The following is a 19,142-nucleotide window of genomic DNA, read 5'->3' as shown; positions in this document are numbered from 1 at the left end:
ATAAACTTTCAAGAGTTAGCGGCACGGCTATAACCGTAGGGCCCGCCGCCGAACGGGTTAAAATATGTTTTGATTATGTTCCTTCCAGCACACACATTTTAAATATAATTTGAATAAACCTTCGTTATAAAACTTTCGCTCTCGCCTTGAATTTTGGTAAAAATAAACAACTTATTTCTGTTTCTGAATTTATTGGATTGAAATAATAAAGATCTATAGTGCGTCAAACAAATCTTGTCAGTAGCAATGTACTGCAAATTAAAGTAACACTCAAAGAGCAGAATTGCGCTAAGAAAAGCAGCAATGTACATCGAACCAAAACGTGTTTATTTTTCCGCCCTTCATACGTCAGTTCGAGTGAATTATCATAACCTCAAATTTTAGTAATGTTTACCGTCAACGAGCATGATTATACATTGTAGGCACCTTAGCTTTGCTTGAGGTCATGCATAATCTTGGTATTTAATGGTGACAGCAGAAATTTCTCTTGAAATAGAAACGATTCAGAATGTAAACAATAAGATGATGGCTGTCATTCACGATCCACATTCCACAGATAACACACAGATGACACGCGATTTTGGAATTATTCGAACACAGTGTTGCTAACCCGTGATTTTTCAAATTTGCCGTCTTTTACTACTGACAAGATTTGGTTGATCCAGTATATTAATAAATTTGTGTGGCAGGTGTCAACACGGGTGGAGACGTTCCAGGACCTGTCCCTCCCCATACCGTCGCGTGAGCACCTCGCCGTGTTGCGCTCGCAGCCGGCGCTCGACCATCTGCCGCCTGACCACGACTCCTGGGTAATTTTAGCCAACCTAGTCTAAGGCAGGGGGGTGTCACTCCGCAGTTTAGGTACATTTGGCCGGCGCGCCCATCGGACAGGCGTATAGCAGTGGGCTGCCGCTCGGCGCGCACGATACTCGTGTCACGCGGCGCTCGCGCTAAATTGAAAATACACAATGGCTTCGAAACTTACTTCCGCGAGAATCAGACATACTATCTCCGGATAAAAAATGTATGTTTACATAATCAACGTTTGTAATTCCAACATATTTATTTTAAAAATAATAAATCAGTGGGTATAGGTATAAAAACTTGTCAAGTGATAACCCCGTGCCGACACTCACAGCTCGGTCATAAAACTGCGGCGCGCAAAGGAGATTCACGGTGCGTGCGCGGTTATAAGTTTCAATTTTGCTTGCAGGCGGCGATATAGGTGTAATTTTATACCTAAATCTGACTTTTGTGAAGGAGTGAATTTTCTGTACGGTAGTACTATTAGTTATTCTGTATCTAAGGGCCAGTTGCACCATACGCACTTGACAGACTGATCAACTTCAGCCGGCGCGCCGCGGCGGTTAACTATGAAACTTAGCGAACTCTTTAACGATGACGGTCGCGCGGCGCGACCGCGGCGCTGCGTTGCGCCTTGTGTTTGGCCAGGCCTTAAACGTAGGCCGCCTTATTGAAGAACGTATCGCAATGACAATCCGGCTAATCGTCGAACCGCCGCATTTCAAAACGACTAGGTAGTTTTGTTTCAGTTATACCCAAGCAAAAACTCAAAAATGTATTCCAGTTATATACTATATATTTATTACATTTAAGATTATGGTCAGGGAAAAACTTGAAAAAACGCCTGGAAAACCGGGAAAAGTCAGGGAATTTTGGTTGTAGTAAATAGTGGTCACCCTGAGCCTGAGTAAATACCCGCGACCCATCTCTAGCCCAGTAGGTTATACGGTAACTCGGGGGGTATGATTTTTTCTTAGACTATAATATATCTACTCATCAATAACTTGGTTTTACTTAGGACTAAAGCTTTGGATTCCTCCGAAAACGGTGCCGTCATATTACGGCCGCTATATAGCGTTGACTGACGTCACTAGAACGTTGTCTATGTAAACAAGATGGCGCGGTTTCCTAGACGGCGTTACGTTACGTTGATTGTCAACGTAACGTAAGATGACGGCCGTCATGACCTTGTCGATAGTTTCGTGAACGTTTTATTAGATAGCGGTGACGCCATTTTGAATAAATGACACGAGATTTGAATAAATGATTCCGTACTACGATTATTTTCCTCTTCTGATGATATTTCATCCTCCAAGTAAATTATAGATGATCAAGCAAATCTTGTCAGTAGGAAAAGGCGCGAAATTCAAATTTTCTATGGGACGTTATCCCATCGCGCCTACATTTTTCAAATTTGCCGCTTTGACCTTGGTGGATGACGGTGTGTTATGACGCCGTGGTACTTTCCACAAGTCGTCACCGTAAAGACGGCCGTCTTTTGCTGCCGCTATATGACGGCCGTCATATGACGGCACCGTTTTCGGAGGAATCCAAAGCTTAACCCCCTTATAAATCTTTACGGGCCTGATTTATGTTTTATCCCTTTCTTACAAATACATAAGTCAAAATGACAGATAAGGACAAACGATTATTAGCAAATTGAGGATTGTAGCGCGTTTATTAATAAGGGGGTAAATCGATTTGTGTAAGAAATCTTCAAATATTAACTTCTGTCATAGAGAAAAAAATACATAGAGTGCTCACTCCATACATCAGTTCAGACTATTAATTTCAGTGTCTACATCTAGCATCGAGTAGCGGAACTATCAGTACTGCTACTTGACAATAGATGTAGCACCGACCGGAAAGTCTTATCTCAACAGCATAAGACTTTCCGGTCGGTCTACATCTATTGTTAAGTAGCAGTACTGATAGTTCCGCTACTCGATGCTAGATGCTAATAGTCTTTTTGGTACTAAAACTGATGTATGGAGTGAGCACTCTATGTATTTTTTCTCTATGCTTCTGTACAGATGTGGTGGATACTCAGCTGGCTCCGATCCTGGTTCTACGGCCCCGTGGTGTCGCTCCAGGACTGCCTCGCTGCCTTCTTCAGCGCTGACGAGTTGAAAGGAGACAACATGTACAGGTACATCTTGTACTTTATTAATTATTACTTCTTACATCTTGGCAAAAAAGAGTAGAAATTAAAAGCGGCCAAGTGCGAGTCGGACTCGCGCACGGAGGGTTCCGCACCATCAACAAAAAACAAGCAAAATAAATAAGTGCGAGTCGGACTCGCCCATGAAGGGTTCCGTATTTAGGCGATTTATGACGTATAAAAAAAACTACTTACTAGATCTCGTTCAAACCAATTTTCGGTGGAAGTTTACATGGTAATGTACATCATATATTTTTTTTAGTTTTATCATTCTCTTATTTTAGAAGTTACAGGGGGGGGGACACACATTTTACCACTTTGGAAGTGTCTCTCGCGCAAACTATTCAGTTTAGAAAAAAATGATATTAGAAACCTCAATATCATTTTTGAAGACCTATCCATAGAACGTATGGGTTTGATGAAAAAAAAAAATTTGAGTTTCAGTTCGAAGTATGGGGAACCCCAAAAATTTATTGTTTTTTTCTATTTTTGTGTGAATATCTTAATGCGGTTCACAGAATACATCTACTTACCAAGTTTCAACAGTATAGTTCTTATAGTTTCGGAGAAAAGTGGCTGTGACATACGGACGGACAGACAGACGGACAGACAGACAGACAGACATGACGAATCTATAAGGGTTCCGTTTTTTGCCATTTGGCTACGGAACCCTAAAAACGGTCACCCATCCAAGTACTGACCCCGCCCGACGTTGCTTAACTTCGGTCAAAAATCACGTTTGTTGTATGGGAGCCCCACTTAAATCTTTATTTTATTCTGTTTTTAGTATTTGTTGTTATAGCGGCAACAGAAATACATCATCTGTGAAAATTTCAACGGTCTAGCTATCACGGTTCGTGAGATACAGCCTGGTGACAGACGGACGGACGGACGGACAGCGGAGTCTTAGTAATAGGGTCCCGTTTTTACCCTTTGGGTACGGAACCCTAAAAAGTGACAACACTGTAGTGTCGTCGCGTTCTTATATAAATTGGTTTGATAGGGACACTACAATGTTGCCACGTTTTAATTTCTACTCTTTTTTGCCAAGCTGTACATCTTAAGATTAGTTTATTTTCTTTTCCACTGTTTAATCTTATTGTTTGACATGATGAATTGTATATTACCTAGTTGCATATTTTAAATCACTTGACATAGTTTTAATTGATGTTATTTTTAATTGATGTTATTTTTAATTGATGTTATTTGCATGACTAAATTATAATTTAATCATTATGTACGAATTTTGCTATTTGCATGTATACATTTGCCAGCGCTTTGGTGCGAACTGTAATGCTGTGTAAATATATTGTAATAATAATAAATAAATAATCTTGAAAGTCAGCAGATGTCACTTTACGTGGTCCCTTCCATTTTACGTTGTACCCCTATTAAGTGCATGCATAAATTGTTGAGTAAATACAGTCAGCAGCAGAAGTTGCTAGCGGGCGAGGTGTTCAAAATGATCTTGACGCGACTTTATTGTTAAAAGATTAAGTGCGAGACGGACAGACAGGCAGACAGACGCACGAGTTATCCTATATTGGTTCCGATTTTTCCTTTTGAGGTCCGGTCCCCTAAAAATACGATAAAGAATAAATATAATACACACACGCACACACACAATTTTTTCTTTCTTTGAATTGCTTAATTTCTCTATTACATTAATTACCTATTAGATTAGTCTTTACTTTTTACCTTTAACTTACGAATTACGAATCCGGCCACCACGTGACAGGCATAGCCTAGTGTGGGCCACATGATATTAATAATTGTTAATAAGGTTTTTTTCTTTTAAATAAATATTATCACTTTATTTATTTTTAATATTTATTATAATATGGATATAAAAATAAAATACAAAAACACTTACAAAAACAATACAAAATACTCATAAACATATTATAAAAAACCTAACCTATAGTTCATTTTTATAGCATTAGAAATAAGCTAAACAATCTTGATGTGTCTTTTAATTGAAAAACACATTTTAAAAACAAGTTACGGTAAATATGTAACAATTATTAATCTAATACGATCTTTTATAGTCTTCTGCTTTCATAAGTAATAGTTATTGATTTTTAAAAAGTGTTTTTCAATTAAAAGACATGTCAAAATCGCTTACCTTCTTTCAAGTTCTTTCTAATGCTAAAAAAACGAACTATAGCGCTGGTGGCCTAGCGGTAAGAGACCCCAGGCTCCCATGAGCCGTGGCAAAATGCCGGGACAACGCGAGGAAGATGATGATGATTTATTTTACTTAATATTTACTTAGTATTTACAGTAACAGGTACATTTGTCCCCAGCTGTTCCCGTTGCAACAAGTTGCGCAACGGCGTGAAGTTGTCCGGCGTGGTCCGTCTGCCGGAAGTGCTGTGCGTGCACCTGAAGCGCTTCCGGCACGAACTCATGTTCAGCGCCAAGGTGGCCGCCCGGGTGTCCTTCCCGCTGCACGACCTCAACATGCAGCCCTATACACATAAAGGTAACAAAACTCTATAATTATAACAATAAGTGTTTGGCAAAAATTTCATTTTTGGTACACGATTTTATCGCTGACTGTACTTTTCTTGCCACATACCCATCGAGACAATTCTAAAAACCCCAAACACAATTAGGTTTCGTTGTTTTATCACAGCATTCCTATGGCCACCTCCTGTCTCCATCGGCAGATCAGCTCGATGGAACCATAATATTGCATTGTCACCAGACTTAATATGTATGCAAATTGGCAGCTACATTGGAAGTCGGGAAGTGGGTCAAATTTAATTTGCAAGATTTGACCCGTACAAACATATTTACATACATAGGTACATTGCAAGTTAGTAAAAAGTGCGTATTACGACTACTTCTCTACCTCGCTCCCGTATGGCATAGTATTTTGGGGAACGTAAAAGGAGTGTTTTTTTCCCGCTTGACCTAAACATGCAACCTTATACACATAAAGGTAAACAAATTCAATAATTATAACTAAATGTCAGTCTAAACCGTAAAATTATTCAATGTTAGTATGTCTCACAACAGTTTAAAAGAATGTGTATTACGGCCACTTCTCTATCTCGCTCCCGTATGGCATAGTATTTTGGGGAATGTGAAAGGAGTGTTTTTTCGTGCTTGACTACATGCAGCAAAATATTACCACTACTCTCATATCAATTTCGACTACGGCAGAGTATTTTGGGGTAGGGGTAGGTTACACATAGGTAAAAATCTACAACAATTTCGAACTTTATATTGAGTACTGAGACACACTTACCTATTACGCCTATCTTCGTACGTAGCATCTCCATTATTGCATCGTATTTTGGGGAAGTCAGGGCAGAAACTAGGTTACCTTTAATCCAAAGATGCAATTTAGTGATATCGCAGTACGAAAATTTAACATAAACATCATTAACTATATTAAAAACGGGTCACTCACGTATTTTAAGTCGTAAAACGCTTGACGAGGAGTGTCATCAGGAGCTTGCGTTAACGGTGACGGACGGTAAGTGTGATGTTTTGTGTTTTATATGTCTGTGTCTCACGGAATTTTTGTTATTAAAATAAAAATTATTGTTTCAGATTGCACCTCAAAAATAACCCGGTACTCGTTGTGCGCGGTGATCTGCCACACGGGCACGGCCGGCGGCGGGCACTACACGTGCGTGGCGCGCAACCCGCGCGGCTGGTTCACGTTCGACGACCAGGCCGTCGCGCCGCTCGCAGCGCCCATGCTGGACCACACCGAGGCCTACGTGCTGTTCTACAGGTAACGTGTCACACAGGCGGGCCATCACACCAGCGTGGCGTGGAACACCAGCTGGACTCGGCTTGAGAGTGGCAAGAGCCGCGCCCGTGCTTGGTCACACCGAGGCCTACGTGCTGTTCTACAGGTAACATGTCACAGGCGGGCCATTACACCAGCGTGGCGTGGAACACCAGCTGGACTCGGCCAGAGAGTGGCAAGAGCCGCGCCCATGCTTGGTCACACCGAGGCCTACGTGCTGGTCTACAGGTAACATGTCACAGGCGGGCCATTACACCAGCGTGGCGTGGAACACCAGCTGGACTCGGCCAGAGAGTGGCAAGAGCCGCGCTCGTGCTTGGTCACACCGAGGCCTACGTGCTGGTCTACAGGTAACATGTCACAGGCGGGCCATTACACAGCGTGGCGTGGAACACCAGCTGGACTCGGCTTGAGAGTGGCAAGAGCCGCGCCCATGCTTGGTCACACCGAGGCCTACGTGCTGTTCTACAGGTAACATGTCACAGGCGGGCCATTACACCAGTGTGGCGTGGAACACCAGGTGGATTCGGCCAGAGAGTGGCAAGAGCCGCGCCCGTGCTTGGTCACACCGAGGCCTACGTGCTGTTCTACAGGTAACATGTCACAGGCGGGCCATTTCACCAGTGTGGCGTGGAACACCAGGTGGATTCGGCCAGAGAGTGGCAAGAGCCGCGCCCGTGCTTGGTCACACCGAGGCCTACGTGCTGTTCTACAGGTAACATGTCACAGGCGGGCCATTACACCAGTGTGGCGTGGAACACCAGGTGGATTCGGCCAGAGAGTGGCAAGAGCCGCGCCCATGCTTGGTCACACCGAGGCCTACGTGCTGGTCTACAGGTAACGTGTCACACAGGCGGGCCATCACACCAGTGTGGCGTGGAACACCAGCTGGACTCGGCTTGAGAGTGGCAAGAGCCGCGCCCATGCTTGGTCACACCGAGGCCTACGTGCTGTTCTACAGGTAACATGTCACAGGCGGGCCATTACACCAGTGTGGCGTGGAACACCAGGTGGACTCGGCTTGAGAGTGGCAAGAGCCGCGCCCATGCTTGGTCACACCGAGGCCTACGTGCTGTTCTACAGGTAACATGTCACAGGCGGGCCATTACACCAGTGTGGCGTGGAACACCAGCTGGACTCGGCCAGAGAGTGGCAAGAGCCGCGCCCGTGCTTGGTCACACCGAGGCCTACGTGCTGGTCTACAGGTAACGTGTCACACAGGCGGGCCATCACACCAGTGTGGCGTGGAACACCAGCTGGACTCGGCTTGAGAGTGGCAAGAGCCGCGCCCATGCTTGGTCACACCGAGGCCTACGTGCTGTTCTACAGGTAACATGTCACAGGCGGGCCATTACACCAGTGTGGCGTGGAACACCAGGTGGACTCGGCTTGAGAGTGGCAAGAGCCGCGCCCATGCTTGGTCACACCGAGGCCTACGTGCTGTTCTACAGGTAACATGTCACAGGCGGGCCATTACACCAGTGTGGCGTGGAACACCAGCTGGACTCGGCCAGAGAGTGGCAAGAGCCGCGCCCGTGCTTGGTCACACCGAGGCCTACGTGCTGGTCTACAGGTAACGTGTCACACAGGCGGGCCATCACACCAGTGTGGCGTGGAACACCAGCTGGACTCGGCTTGAGAGTGGCAAGAGCCGCGCCCGTGCTTGGTCACACCGAGGCCTACGTGCTGGTCTACAGGTAACATGTCACAGGCGGGCCATTACACCAGTGTGGCGTGGAACACCAGGTGGATTCGGCCAGAGAATGGCAAGAGCCGCGCCCGTGCTTGGTCACACCGAGGCCTACGTGCTGGTCTACAGGTAACATGTCACAGGCGGGCCATTACACCAGTGTGGCGTGGAACACCAGGTGGATTCGGCCAGAGAGTGGCAAGAGCCGCGCCCATGCTTGGTCACACCGAGGCCTACGTGCTGGTCTACAGGTAACATGTCACAGGCGGGCCATTACACCAGTGTGGCGTGGAACACCAGGTGGATTCGGCCAGAGAGTGGCAAGAGCCGCGCCCATGCTTGGTCACACCGAGGCCTACGTGCTGGTCTACAGGTAACATGTCACAGGCGGGCCATTACACCAGTGTGGCGTGGAACACCAGGTGGATTCGGCCAGAGAGTGGCAAGAGCCGCGCCCATGCTTGGTCACACCGAGGCCTACGTGCTGGTCTACAGGTAACATGTCACAGGCGGGCCATTACACCAGTGTGGCGTGGAACACCAGGTGGATTCGGCCAGAGAGTGGCAAGAGCCGCGCCCATGCTTGGTCACACCGAGGCCTACGTGCTGGTCTACAGGTAACATGTCACAGGCGGGCCATTACACCAGTGTGGCGTGGAACACCAGGTGGATTCGGCCAGAGAGTGGCAAGAGCCGCGCCCATGCTTGGTCACACCGAGGCCTACGTGCTGGTCTACAGGTAACATGTCACAGGCGGGCCATTACACCAGCGTGGCGTGGAACACCAGCTGGACTCGGCCAGAGAGTGGCAAGAGCCGCGCCCATGCTTGGTCACACCGAGGCCTACGTGCTGTTCTACAGGTAACATGTCACAGACGGGCCATCACACCAGCGTGGCGTGGAACACCAGCTGGACTCGGCCAGAGAGTGGCAAGAGCCGCGCCCGTGCTTGGTCACACCGAGGCCTATGCGCTGTTCTACAGGTAACGTGTCACACAGGTGGGCCATTAGGGTGGTATTCCATCTGCCCAATATGTTTGTCCAATCTCATGGCGTCTCACTCTCTCTCTCAAGCAAAATGTGAGACGAAATACAAATTGGACAGGGTGAAATACCACCCTTACATACGCGCGTAACGGACTGAAAGCTATCTCCATCCTCGAATTCGTAAAACGAATGCCTTGTTCATAACCGAACACAGTTCTGTTATAGTACTCGTACATCAAAACTTTCTAGGTTTTTTACTTTACTCTTGTCTATGATAGGAAACAATTTAATTGAAACAAGAAGAGATTTCAATGTTTAGATTTAGTTGTTTTGTGTTGTTGAGATTTAGTTGTCAAGATGTAAATATGTTGTAAGTGTTTGTGACATGAGAACCTTTGGGCAATATAATCCGGTGTTTTTGGTCATAGGACAATCCTGCAACGGTAATTTTTGGGATTATATTTCCGATGCGGACTCTGGGCTCCTTTAGAATCCACACGAAAAGCACTTAAACTGAGGAGATTGTCTATAATTTCCAACTTGATATTATCAAGTTATTACTAGAAAAAGTAGTCGTTTATATAAGTTGCTCTTAATCTTATACCTTTAAATTGTTTATTTATTTATTTATATAATATTTCGGTGATCTTGGAAACGGCTCTAACGATTTCTATGAAATTTGGTATATGGGGGTTTTCGGGGCCGTAAAATCGATCTAGCTAGGTCTTATATCTCATTTTTGAGTTTTTATGTTTTCCGAGTAAAGCTCGGTCTCCCAGATATTATTAACTTAAGTACACATAATAAATGTGACATTTTTACAGGAAAGTGAATCCCCAAATGACAGTGCTGCGGCAGAAAGCGGCCGAGATATTGGAGTCGACGACGGTGGAGACGAACGACATCAAGTTCTATATCTCGAAGCAGTGGATCAACAAGTAAGAGCGTACTCCCATCTTAAAGGCCGGCAACGCACTAACAACCCTTCTGGTGTTGCGGGTGTCCATGAGCGGCGGTAATCGCTTACCATCAGGTGATTCGTCTGATCGTTTGCCTCCTATATCATTAAAAAAAAGTGTGATGTTTTGTTTTATTATACTCGATACAAAATTTTATGAGTTAAGTTATTGTCTTGTATAATTGGTACATTTAATCGCGAACATGTTAATGATATAGGTATTTTTCGAGTTTAGCTGTAATGTTTGCTAAACCAACCGTTTTTAGGAATCAATATACAAAACAGCCGTCGTACAACAACAAAGTGATTTTTCATAGGTACAGTCACGATCTTTAATTTGTTACCCATGATATCTATGAAATTTCGAGAGTATACTTAGCCATAGAGAAAAAAAATACATAGATTGCTCACTTCATACATCAGTTTTAGTACCAAAAAGACTATTAATTTCAGTGTCTACATCTAGCATCGAGTAGCGGAACTATCAGTACTGCAACATCTATTGTCAAGTAGCATTACTGATAGTTCCGCTACTCGATGCTAGATGTAGACACTGAAATTAATAGTCTTTTTGGTACCAAAACTGATGTATGGAGTGAGCACTCTTGTCTTACTATATTTCTCTATGACTTAGCATAACTACAGAGGCAGTTAAACACTTTCGAATTTAGTTACAACAAAACGTATACCACTGTACAAGTGTACATCGCCATCTATTAGTTGTGTTATAGCAACTGCGGCGAAGCGCCGTCATTCCGTACTCTATGTGTGCTGTTCACTTTGCTTTCAACTCGCCTGCAAATAGTCAGCGTGATAACGCCCCTAGTATTCCTGGTTCCCTAGTACACGTGTAATCGTATCAAATCAAATCATTTATTTCGTGATAAACTTAGTGTAGGTATATACAAAAGTAACATTATAAGATATAAAAAACATACATAATTACATATTGTTTGACGAAATGGGCTCGCCTCAGCATAATGCTGACCCGAGAGTCAGTGCTGGGGCCCATTTCTCAAACGATATTAGTCTAATATTATTAGTGTGTTGTCATGACAACCCATACGATTTGACAGTTCGTGAACTAATAAATAATATTAGTCTAATACCGTTCGCGACATGGGCCCCTGGGGCCCATTTCTCGAACGGTATTAGACTAATATTATTAGTCCACAAACTGTCAATTAATAGGGGTTTCCATGACAACACACTAATAATATTAGTCTAATACCATTCGAGAAATGGGCCCCTGGTCTTCCGGCGAGTCCGTTGGCGGGCCACGAACGCAGCTGTACCGCACGGCCTCGTAGGACGGAACGCATCCACTTGCGGCGGCTGCCAGCGCCATCTGGCCTACGGATATGACAGATAACCTAATAGGCATCGTGTGTGTATGTTGTGCAGATTCAACAGTTGGGCGGAGCCTGGCCCCATAGACAACGGCGATTTCGTGTGCGCGCACGGCGGGCTGCGGCCCGACCGCGCCGCGCACCTGCCGCGCCTCGCCGCGCGCGTGCCGCAGCCGCTCTGGGAGTTCCTGCACGACAAGTCAGTACTAGAGATGCACCGGATATCCGGTTACTATCCGGTATCCGGCCGTTACTTTAGTATCCGGCCGGATACCGGATAGTGACTTACTATCCGGCCGGATACCGGATAGTAAAATTAACACATTTTGGGGTATAAAATGGAATCTAGAAAAACAGTCACGGTCATAATGCTAACGACACAGTAGACAGAAATGAATACGTAACCAATGTCACACAATACACTTATTTGTTTACACAAAAATACGCGTACGCACTTGTAACTATAAACGAACTTACTACGTAATGATATGATAAAACTCGTTACGATCCTAGAAATGTGTCCGCGCGAACGTTCACTACGAAACAGGTCGAAGCCTGCACGACGCGTACGCAAAACTCAAAATATAGGTATAGTTCCGCTGGCCAAATATCCGGCGGCCGGATACCGGATATCCGGCCTGGTACCACCCACACGACGGGCCACCGCCGAAAGGGGGTTATTCCCACTAGTTACCACCAAGTTGTTACCAGTGGTAACTACTGGGAATTTTTTTCCCACCTTTTACCACTGGTAACTACTGGGAAAAATTATTCCCAGTAGTTACCACCAACTCGGTTTAGTGGTAACTACTGGAAATTTTTATTCCCAGTGGTTACCACCAAAATTTTGTTAGAATTAAATACTAATAAAAACAGTATAAAAATAGTATAGTATAAATATATAGTGAATCACTATTTTATTTTATTAGGTAGTGATTTTGAATTACCTAATAAAATCACTTGAAAAATAATCTAAATGGATTATTAAATTTATCTTACATAGTTTGTAGTTTTTGTACTAGTACCGGTTAAACTGTTTCAATATTCTTGGTCACGTTTAAGGCAGTTTACTAAAACACTAATCGACTTATAATTGTATATTAAATCACTCTATATTTATACTATACTATTTTATACTGTTTTTATTAGGTTTTAACTCTAACAAAATTTTGGTGGTAACTACTGGGAATAAAAGTTCCCAGTAGTTACCACTAAACCGACTTGGTGGTAACTACTGGGAATAATTTTTCCCAGTAGTTACCAGTGGTAAAAGGTGGGAAAAAAATTCCCAGTAGTTACCACTGGTAACAACTTGGTGGTAATTAGTGGGAATATGGCAATGGCCTACTTGAAGAATTAGTGCCCATTTGCACAAAATTTGTAAAGATTTGCGGCCGCGTAGCTGCACAAACCGAACCGTGAGGTTGGGCTTGTACTGCACATCGCATCGGGCCATGTTTTCAGTAGAGCCTAAAATGGTTTTATGGTATGAAAATACACAATACCTACATTGTTCGGTTTTAGTTTCTTCACTACATAGTATAAAACAAAGTCGCTTCCCTGTCTGTCTGTCTGTATGTATGCTTAGATCTTTAAAACTACGCAACGAATTTAGATGCGTTTTTTTTAATAGATAGAATGGAGTTCAAGAGGAAGGTTTATGTATAATTTGTTAACCCGTGCGAAGCCGGGGCGGGTCGCTAGTTCAATAATAAAGCCTTGAGTCCCTAGGACGCGTTATCGCGTCCGAAATGCAAATTCTAATTTAATTCAAAATTTAGAACCTCAACCTTATTTGCCGAGCAATTTTAGACCACTGGACCTCCAGGGGATAATAACTCCTTTGGCTAAAACAAAATACTATAATTTCCTTTTCACCTTAGCAGCTCGAACAAGGGTACTTTGGTACTTAAAAACAGTGAGCAAAATCGCATTTTTAAGTAGCAAAGTACCCTTGTTCGAGCTGCTGAGGTGAAAACTTAATTGTTGGTATATCTTAAGAAAACATGAGTGAATAGAGGTAAGTGATGAAGAAGGAATACATTTTTCGGGTTCTCTAATATGTTCTCACTGCTGAGGTGAAAAGTTTTGTGAACTACACGAGATCAAAGTTATTTACATCTCGTGCGCTTTTGAGTCCCTTACTACGCTCAAGATTCTAAATTAGATTCACGAGCGTAGCGAATATAGAATAGAATAGTATAGAATCTTTCGCTTGCACGGGACTCAAAATAAGCACTCGAAGAAATATCAAACTTTGATCTCTTGTTGTACAAATAACTATTATCCGGCAATGATTTATAACTCAAGATAGGTTATAGGCGTTCCAAAATTGAAGCGCTTACCTTGTGACAAATTGGACAAGTTGCCTTCAGTCGCGGCTGGACAAGCGAGAAATGTGCACGTGCTAACGAGCTCCCGCACACCGAAAGAGAAAGAGACGACCTTATGTTTAACAACGAGTGTGACAAAGATGGATGGAATGAGAAAACCGGCCAAGTGCGAGTCGGACTCGCGCACGGAGGGTTCCGCACCATCAACAAAAAGCAAAACAAGCAAAAAAAAAGCAAAAACCGGTCACCCATCCAAGTACTGACCCCGCCCGACGCTGCTTAACTTCGGTCAAAAATCACGTTTGTTGTATGGGAGCCCCACTTAAATCTTTATTTTATTCTGTTGTTATAGCGGCAACAGAAATACATCATCTGTGAAAATTTCAACTGTCTAGCTATCACGGTTCGGGAGATACAGCCTGCTGACAGACAGACGGACGGACAGCGGAGTCTTAGTAATAGGGTCCCGTTTTTACCCTTTGGGTACGGAACCCTAAAAATTATCAAAAATAACAGATTTCTTCGTAGGCACAGAAATAAATATGGAAGTATTTTTTGTGTTCCTCAAGTATGAGTATAACCTATCCAAAGAGTAAAGTAAGTATATAGGTAAAGAGAGCCCTCTTGAAGCATTTTATGGAAACTCATGTGAAAGAGCCATCTCTGATTCTCCGCCGAAACTAAGTATGTTTGTGTGCGTGCACAACTACATATGCATCCATACGTGTACTTTCGTTCCACATAATATTAGGTCTACTTGGGCGGTTTACAAGTCCATTTTTTGTTTGGTTTCTTGTAACAAAAACCTTTAATTGTTTACAAGAAATGAAACAAAAATGTACTTGTAAACCGCCCAAGTAGACCTAACATTATGTGGAAAAGGTTAATGTTATCAATAATGGAATAAAGAAAAAAACAGAATATTAAATTCAATATGTTTATTGCATACATGTTTTACATCACATTATCGCTAGGAAAGTACAATTTTAGGTAAACAATAGAAAAGAAAGCGAGTGTGGTGAAAAAGCATTCACACACAAGAAAATACATGTTAATAAGAAAATTTGAATCATTTACTACGCACAATACAAGCACATAGTCTAGGCATTGTAGCAGATTTATCGATAGTGGCGTGCCTTATCAAAAGTAGGTACTTATTAGATACCTACCACGAAATAAATTTACTCTAAAATAGCGTCCATTTTGCACAAAATAACACAGAACTCAACGCACTTTCTGGAGGTTTTCACAACAGGGCATGGCAGGGCAGGGCAGGCATGTGTTTTCATTCGGGCTATAATCTAATTTCCTCCAGCACCATAACCAAACCATAACGAAGAAAATGGCTCAACCATCACTAAAATATTTTTAATTTACGCTCTTCCAGTGACAGCTAAAAAATTGCATGTCTTGGCCATATACCTAGTATTATATACTTAGATGAGCTATACGCGTGCGCCCGTGAGGGACAGAACATACGTAATGCGACCAAATTAAAAACACTTTTTGACGTTCCTGACAACCTACCAAACATAACCTACGTAATTTGGTCGGGTTATTTCAAAAGCGCTTTCTCTGCTACTCCATACTAAAAGTTCTATAAGTGCATCTCGTTCGGTCAACTGGCTCCTCGCCCATTTCATCGATTGTACCTCTATGGTCTTGGCGGTTATGCAAGTGTTGCCAGCATAAACAAACAGCATAATTAAATCACATTTTAACAAAATTCTTATTTTTTCGCAAAATTAATTGAAAATTATAATAATTAAAAATATTAATTCGTACTTATTTTAATTTTAATATTAATGCCACTAAAATTATATGAATTTTATAGTGCAACTTTACGCAATAGTATGTTGTCGGGGGCAAAATATAGAAATCGCCTGCATCTTTACTGACGTTAACTACATTCCTAGTGTCCCCCCCCTAAACCTATCTATGGTAATATGAATTTTGACATTTCCATTAATATTATTATTATATACATTAACATTTCTTTTTATTATGACATTGTTTTATTTGTAAATTTTATATTCTTTAAAAAAAATTTTCTTTCTGTTTTTAATGTTAAATTGACGATATTTTAATGAAAGCCTTTGTTTTATCCTGTTGTGTAAAATACTGTGTCTTTTTCTTTAAGAAATAAATATATCTAATCTAATCTAATCTATAATATTGTTATCCGGCAGATTCGGTGGCGGGCCGGCTTGCTCGCACGTTCATGAATGCGCGGTGTGCGCGCGCGCAGCGCAGCGACTGCGCACGCGCCGAGCCAGAGAGCTCAAGGCCTTCTACGACTTGCACGCCATCTTCCAGGTACAACTTGGCTCTTATCTCGTTGCAATAAGGTCTACATGGATACGCTTAATTTTAGCAACGATTCAATGAACTATACCAGCTCCTTTAAACCTATAATGTTTTTCGGCGGTCGAGATTCGGTATCTTTCAGCAGAGCTCCCCTACGATTTCTCGCAATTGGGAATATTACGCGAAAGTCTGCGTAGGGGGCGCCACTACCACAATTACTCACAATCTAAGGGTCTACCGCAAACGAGAGAGTCGAAATTTTGTTATCTAACCTCTCTATCAATCTTCCATATTCGATAAAGAGGTAGATTCGCGTTTCCCGGTAGGCCCTTTGTAAACAAACCGCCTTTTTTTTATACCACATCGGTGGCAAACAAGCATACGGGCCGCCTGATGGTAAGCAGTCACCGTAGCCTATGGACGCCTGCAACCTGCTGCTGCCTTGATGTATCAATGTCATATTTTGATTGTCTGTGAAAACTTGTCAAAAACAGTTTAAAGCACAGTATGTACAAGTTACTCTATGGTTTACGATGGGTGCTAGTGCTGCACTCCGGCGGCAAAACATTGCAGTAACACTATTCCTGCGCCACTTGGTACAAGGTGTTCAAATGTAAAAAGCGGTTTAGACTCTCGCGCGAGCCACGAGACGAGCCGCGAGCCGAGCCACGAGACGCGAGTGTAAGCGGTGGGCTCGCGGCTCGTCTCGTGGCTCGCAAGCTCGTCGAGCTAATAAAATTTAAACACTAACGGCACGGCATAAGGTTTATAACCGAATGACAAGCCGAACGCGAGTGTAAGCGGTGGACTCGCGTCTCGTGGCGCGGCTCGCGGTTCGTCTCGTGGCTCGCGCGAGAGTCTAAATTCGAGATGTACCGGTTACTATCCGGTATCCTGCCTATCCGGCTGTTATTTAAGTATCCGGCCGGATACCGGATAGTGCCCTACTAGTAAAATTAACACATTTTGGGGTAAAACATGGAATCTAAAAAACAAGCACGGTCATAATGCTAACGACACAGTAGATAGAAATGAATACGTAACCAATGTCACACAATACACTTATTTGTTTACACAAAAATACGCGCGCGCACTTGTAACTATAAACGAACTTACTACGTAATGACATGATAAAACTCGTTACGATCCTAGAAATGTGTCCGCGCGAACGTTCACTACGTAACAGGTCGAAACCTGCACGACGCGTACCTGCAAAACTCAAAATATAGGTATAGTTCCGCCGGCCGAATATCCGGCGGCCGGATACCGGATATTCGGCCAGTGTCCAGGCCGGATATCCGGCCAAACAACTATCCGTTGCATCTCTAGTCTAAATCGACTATCACGTTTTCCTTCGACAGGAGCAAGAGCGCCCGCGCGCGATCTACGCCATCAGCATGCACTGGTTCCGCCAATGGCAGGCCTTCGTGCGCACCCGCACCCAGCAACCACCGCCCCCTGTCGACAACTCGGGCATCGTCACCAGCCAGGTACACTCGCACACATATACATCATTAATACCAAGTTAATACAGTCACCTGCAATATGTTACTCTTCGAAGGCCGCAATATGTGACACGCTCTTATGGCTCTACAAATAAGATCGTGTTAGATATTTTTGCGGCCTGCGGAGAGTAACATATCGTCGCTATACTTACTCAACCTCATATCTGCAACAATCATTTGATGGAAATGTCGCTTTTCTTTCATTCGGAATACGGGTGTTTTTGTCATCAAATGAGTGTTGCAGATACGAGGTTGAGTAAGTATAGCGGCGATATTAGCATTAGCATTAGCAGCCAGGTACACTCGCACACATATACCATCGCTAATACAGTCACCTGCATCGGCGGTATTAGAACAAAAAGTTGACAGTTCCGAACAACCGACAGGCCGATACCGTCCGACGGACTGTTAATCAGTACGCCCCTTTACTCTTCGAAGGCCTTTAAAATATGTGACACGCTCTTATGGCTCTACAAATAAGATCGTGTCAGATATTTTTCCTGCGGAGTGTAACATATTATGGAAGGTGAATGTACGTTCACTTACCAGTGTTCCGCCAATGACAGGCCTTCGTGCAAACCAGGAGTCGGCAACCGCCGCCCCCTGTCGACAACTCGGGCATCGTCACCAGCCAGATACACTCACCCACATATACATCGCTAATACAGTCACCTGCAACAATATGTAAAGGGGCCCACTGATTAACAGTCCGCCGGACGGTATCGGCCTGTCAGTTAGAACAGAAAGTTGACAGTTCCGAACAACCGACAGGCCGATACCGTCCGATGGACTGTTAATCAGTACGACCCTTTACTCTTCGAAGGCCTTAAAAATATGTGACATGCTCTTATGGTTCTACAAATAAGATCGTGTCAGATATTTTTGCGGCCTGCGGAGAGTAACATTACGGAAGGTGAATGTACGCTCAGTTACACTGGTTCCGCCAATGGCAGGCCTTCATGGAAACCAGGAGTCGGCAACCACCGCCCCCTGTCGACAACTCGGGCATCGTCACCAGCCAGGTATCAATCGCCTATTATTATAAGGGTCAATCAACTATTTCTCGTTGTCATTCTGTCCCATCGGCGAAGAGACAATAGTAGCATCGATCGTTAGAAGAACTGCCTACCATGTTCTACTAACACGATCAGGAGATGTCCCATCATGGAAAGGTCCTATAACTACCATAAAATGCAAGTTTGGATCATTTAAATACGAAAAACCTAGAATTTTAAAAGCTACTCGGGAGACCGGAACCATAGAATAGAATAGAAATCAT

At 43.6% G+C, this 19,142-nt stretch overlaps 1 protein-coding gene and 1 long non-coding RNA gene across 2 annotated transcripts in view; both read left to right on the top strand.

The window, feature by feature from the left end:
* LOC134657883 (uncharacterized) overlaps positions 1 to 19,142 on the top strand; it is a 485,626-nt gene that overhangs the window by 390,465 nt on the left and 76,019 nt on the right. The gene's annotated exons all lie outside the window — the stretch shown is intronic.
* The window catches only part of LOC134657797 (ubiquitin carboxyl-terminal hydrolase 20), a 45,466-nt gene that overhangs the window by 23,975 nt on the left and 2,349 nt on the right, over positions 1 to 19,142 (top strand). The window contains exons 13-20 of the mRNA XM_063513350.1: positions 690 to 809; positions 2,838 to 2,953; positions 5,272 to 5,450; positions 6,530 to 6,716; positions 10,236 to 10,349; positions 11,774 to 11,917; positions 16,241 to 16,367; positions 17,720 to 17,848. Coding sequence (XP_063369420.1) covers positions 690 to 809; positions 2,838 to 2,953; positions 5,272 to 5,450; positions 6,530 to 6,716; positions 10,236 to 10,349; positions 11,774 to 11,917; positions 16,241 to 16,367; positions 17,720 to 17,848 — 1,116 coding nt within the window. The remainder of the gene's footprint in view (positions 1 to 689; positions 810 to 2,837; positions 2,954 to 5,271; positions 5,451 to 6,529; positions 6,717 to 10,235; positions 10,350 to 11,773; positions 11,918 to 16,240; positions 16,368 to 17,719; positions 17,849 to 19,142) is intronic.

This window comes from Cydia amplana, chromosome 21 (assembly GCF_948474715.1).
Source record: "Cydia amplana chromosome 21, ilCydAmpl1.1, whole genome shotgun sequence".
NCBI classification, from domain to species: Eukaryota; Metazoa; Arthropoda; class Insecta; order Lepidoptera; family Tortricidae; genus Cydia; species Cydia amplana.
The sequence above is the reverse complement of the archived record's forward strand: the minus strand, read 5'-3'. Positions and strand labels throughout refer to the sequence as shown.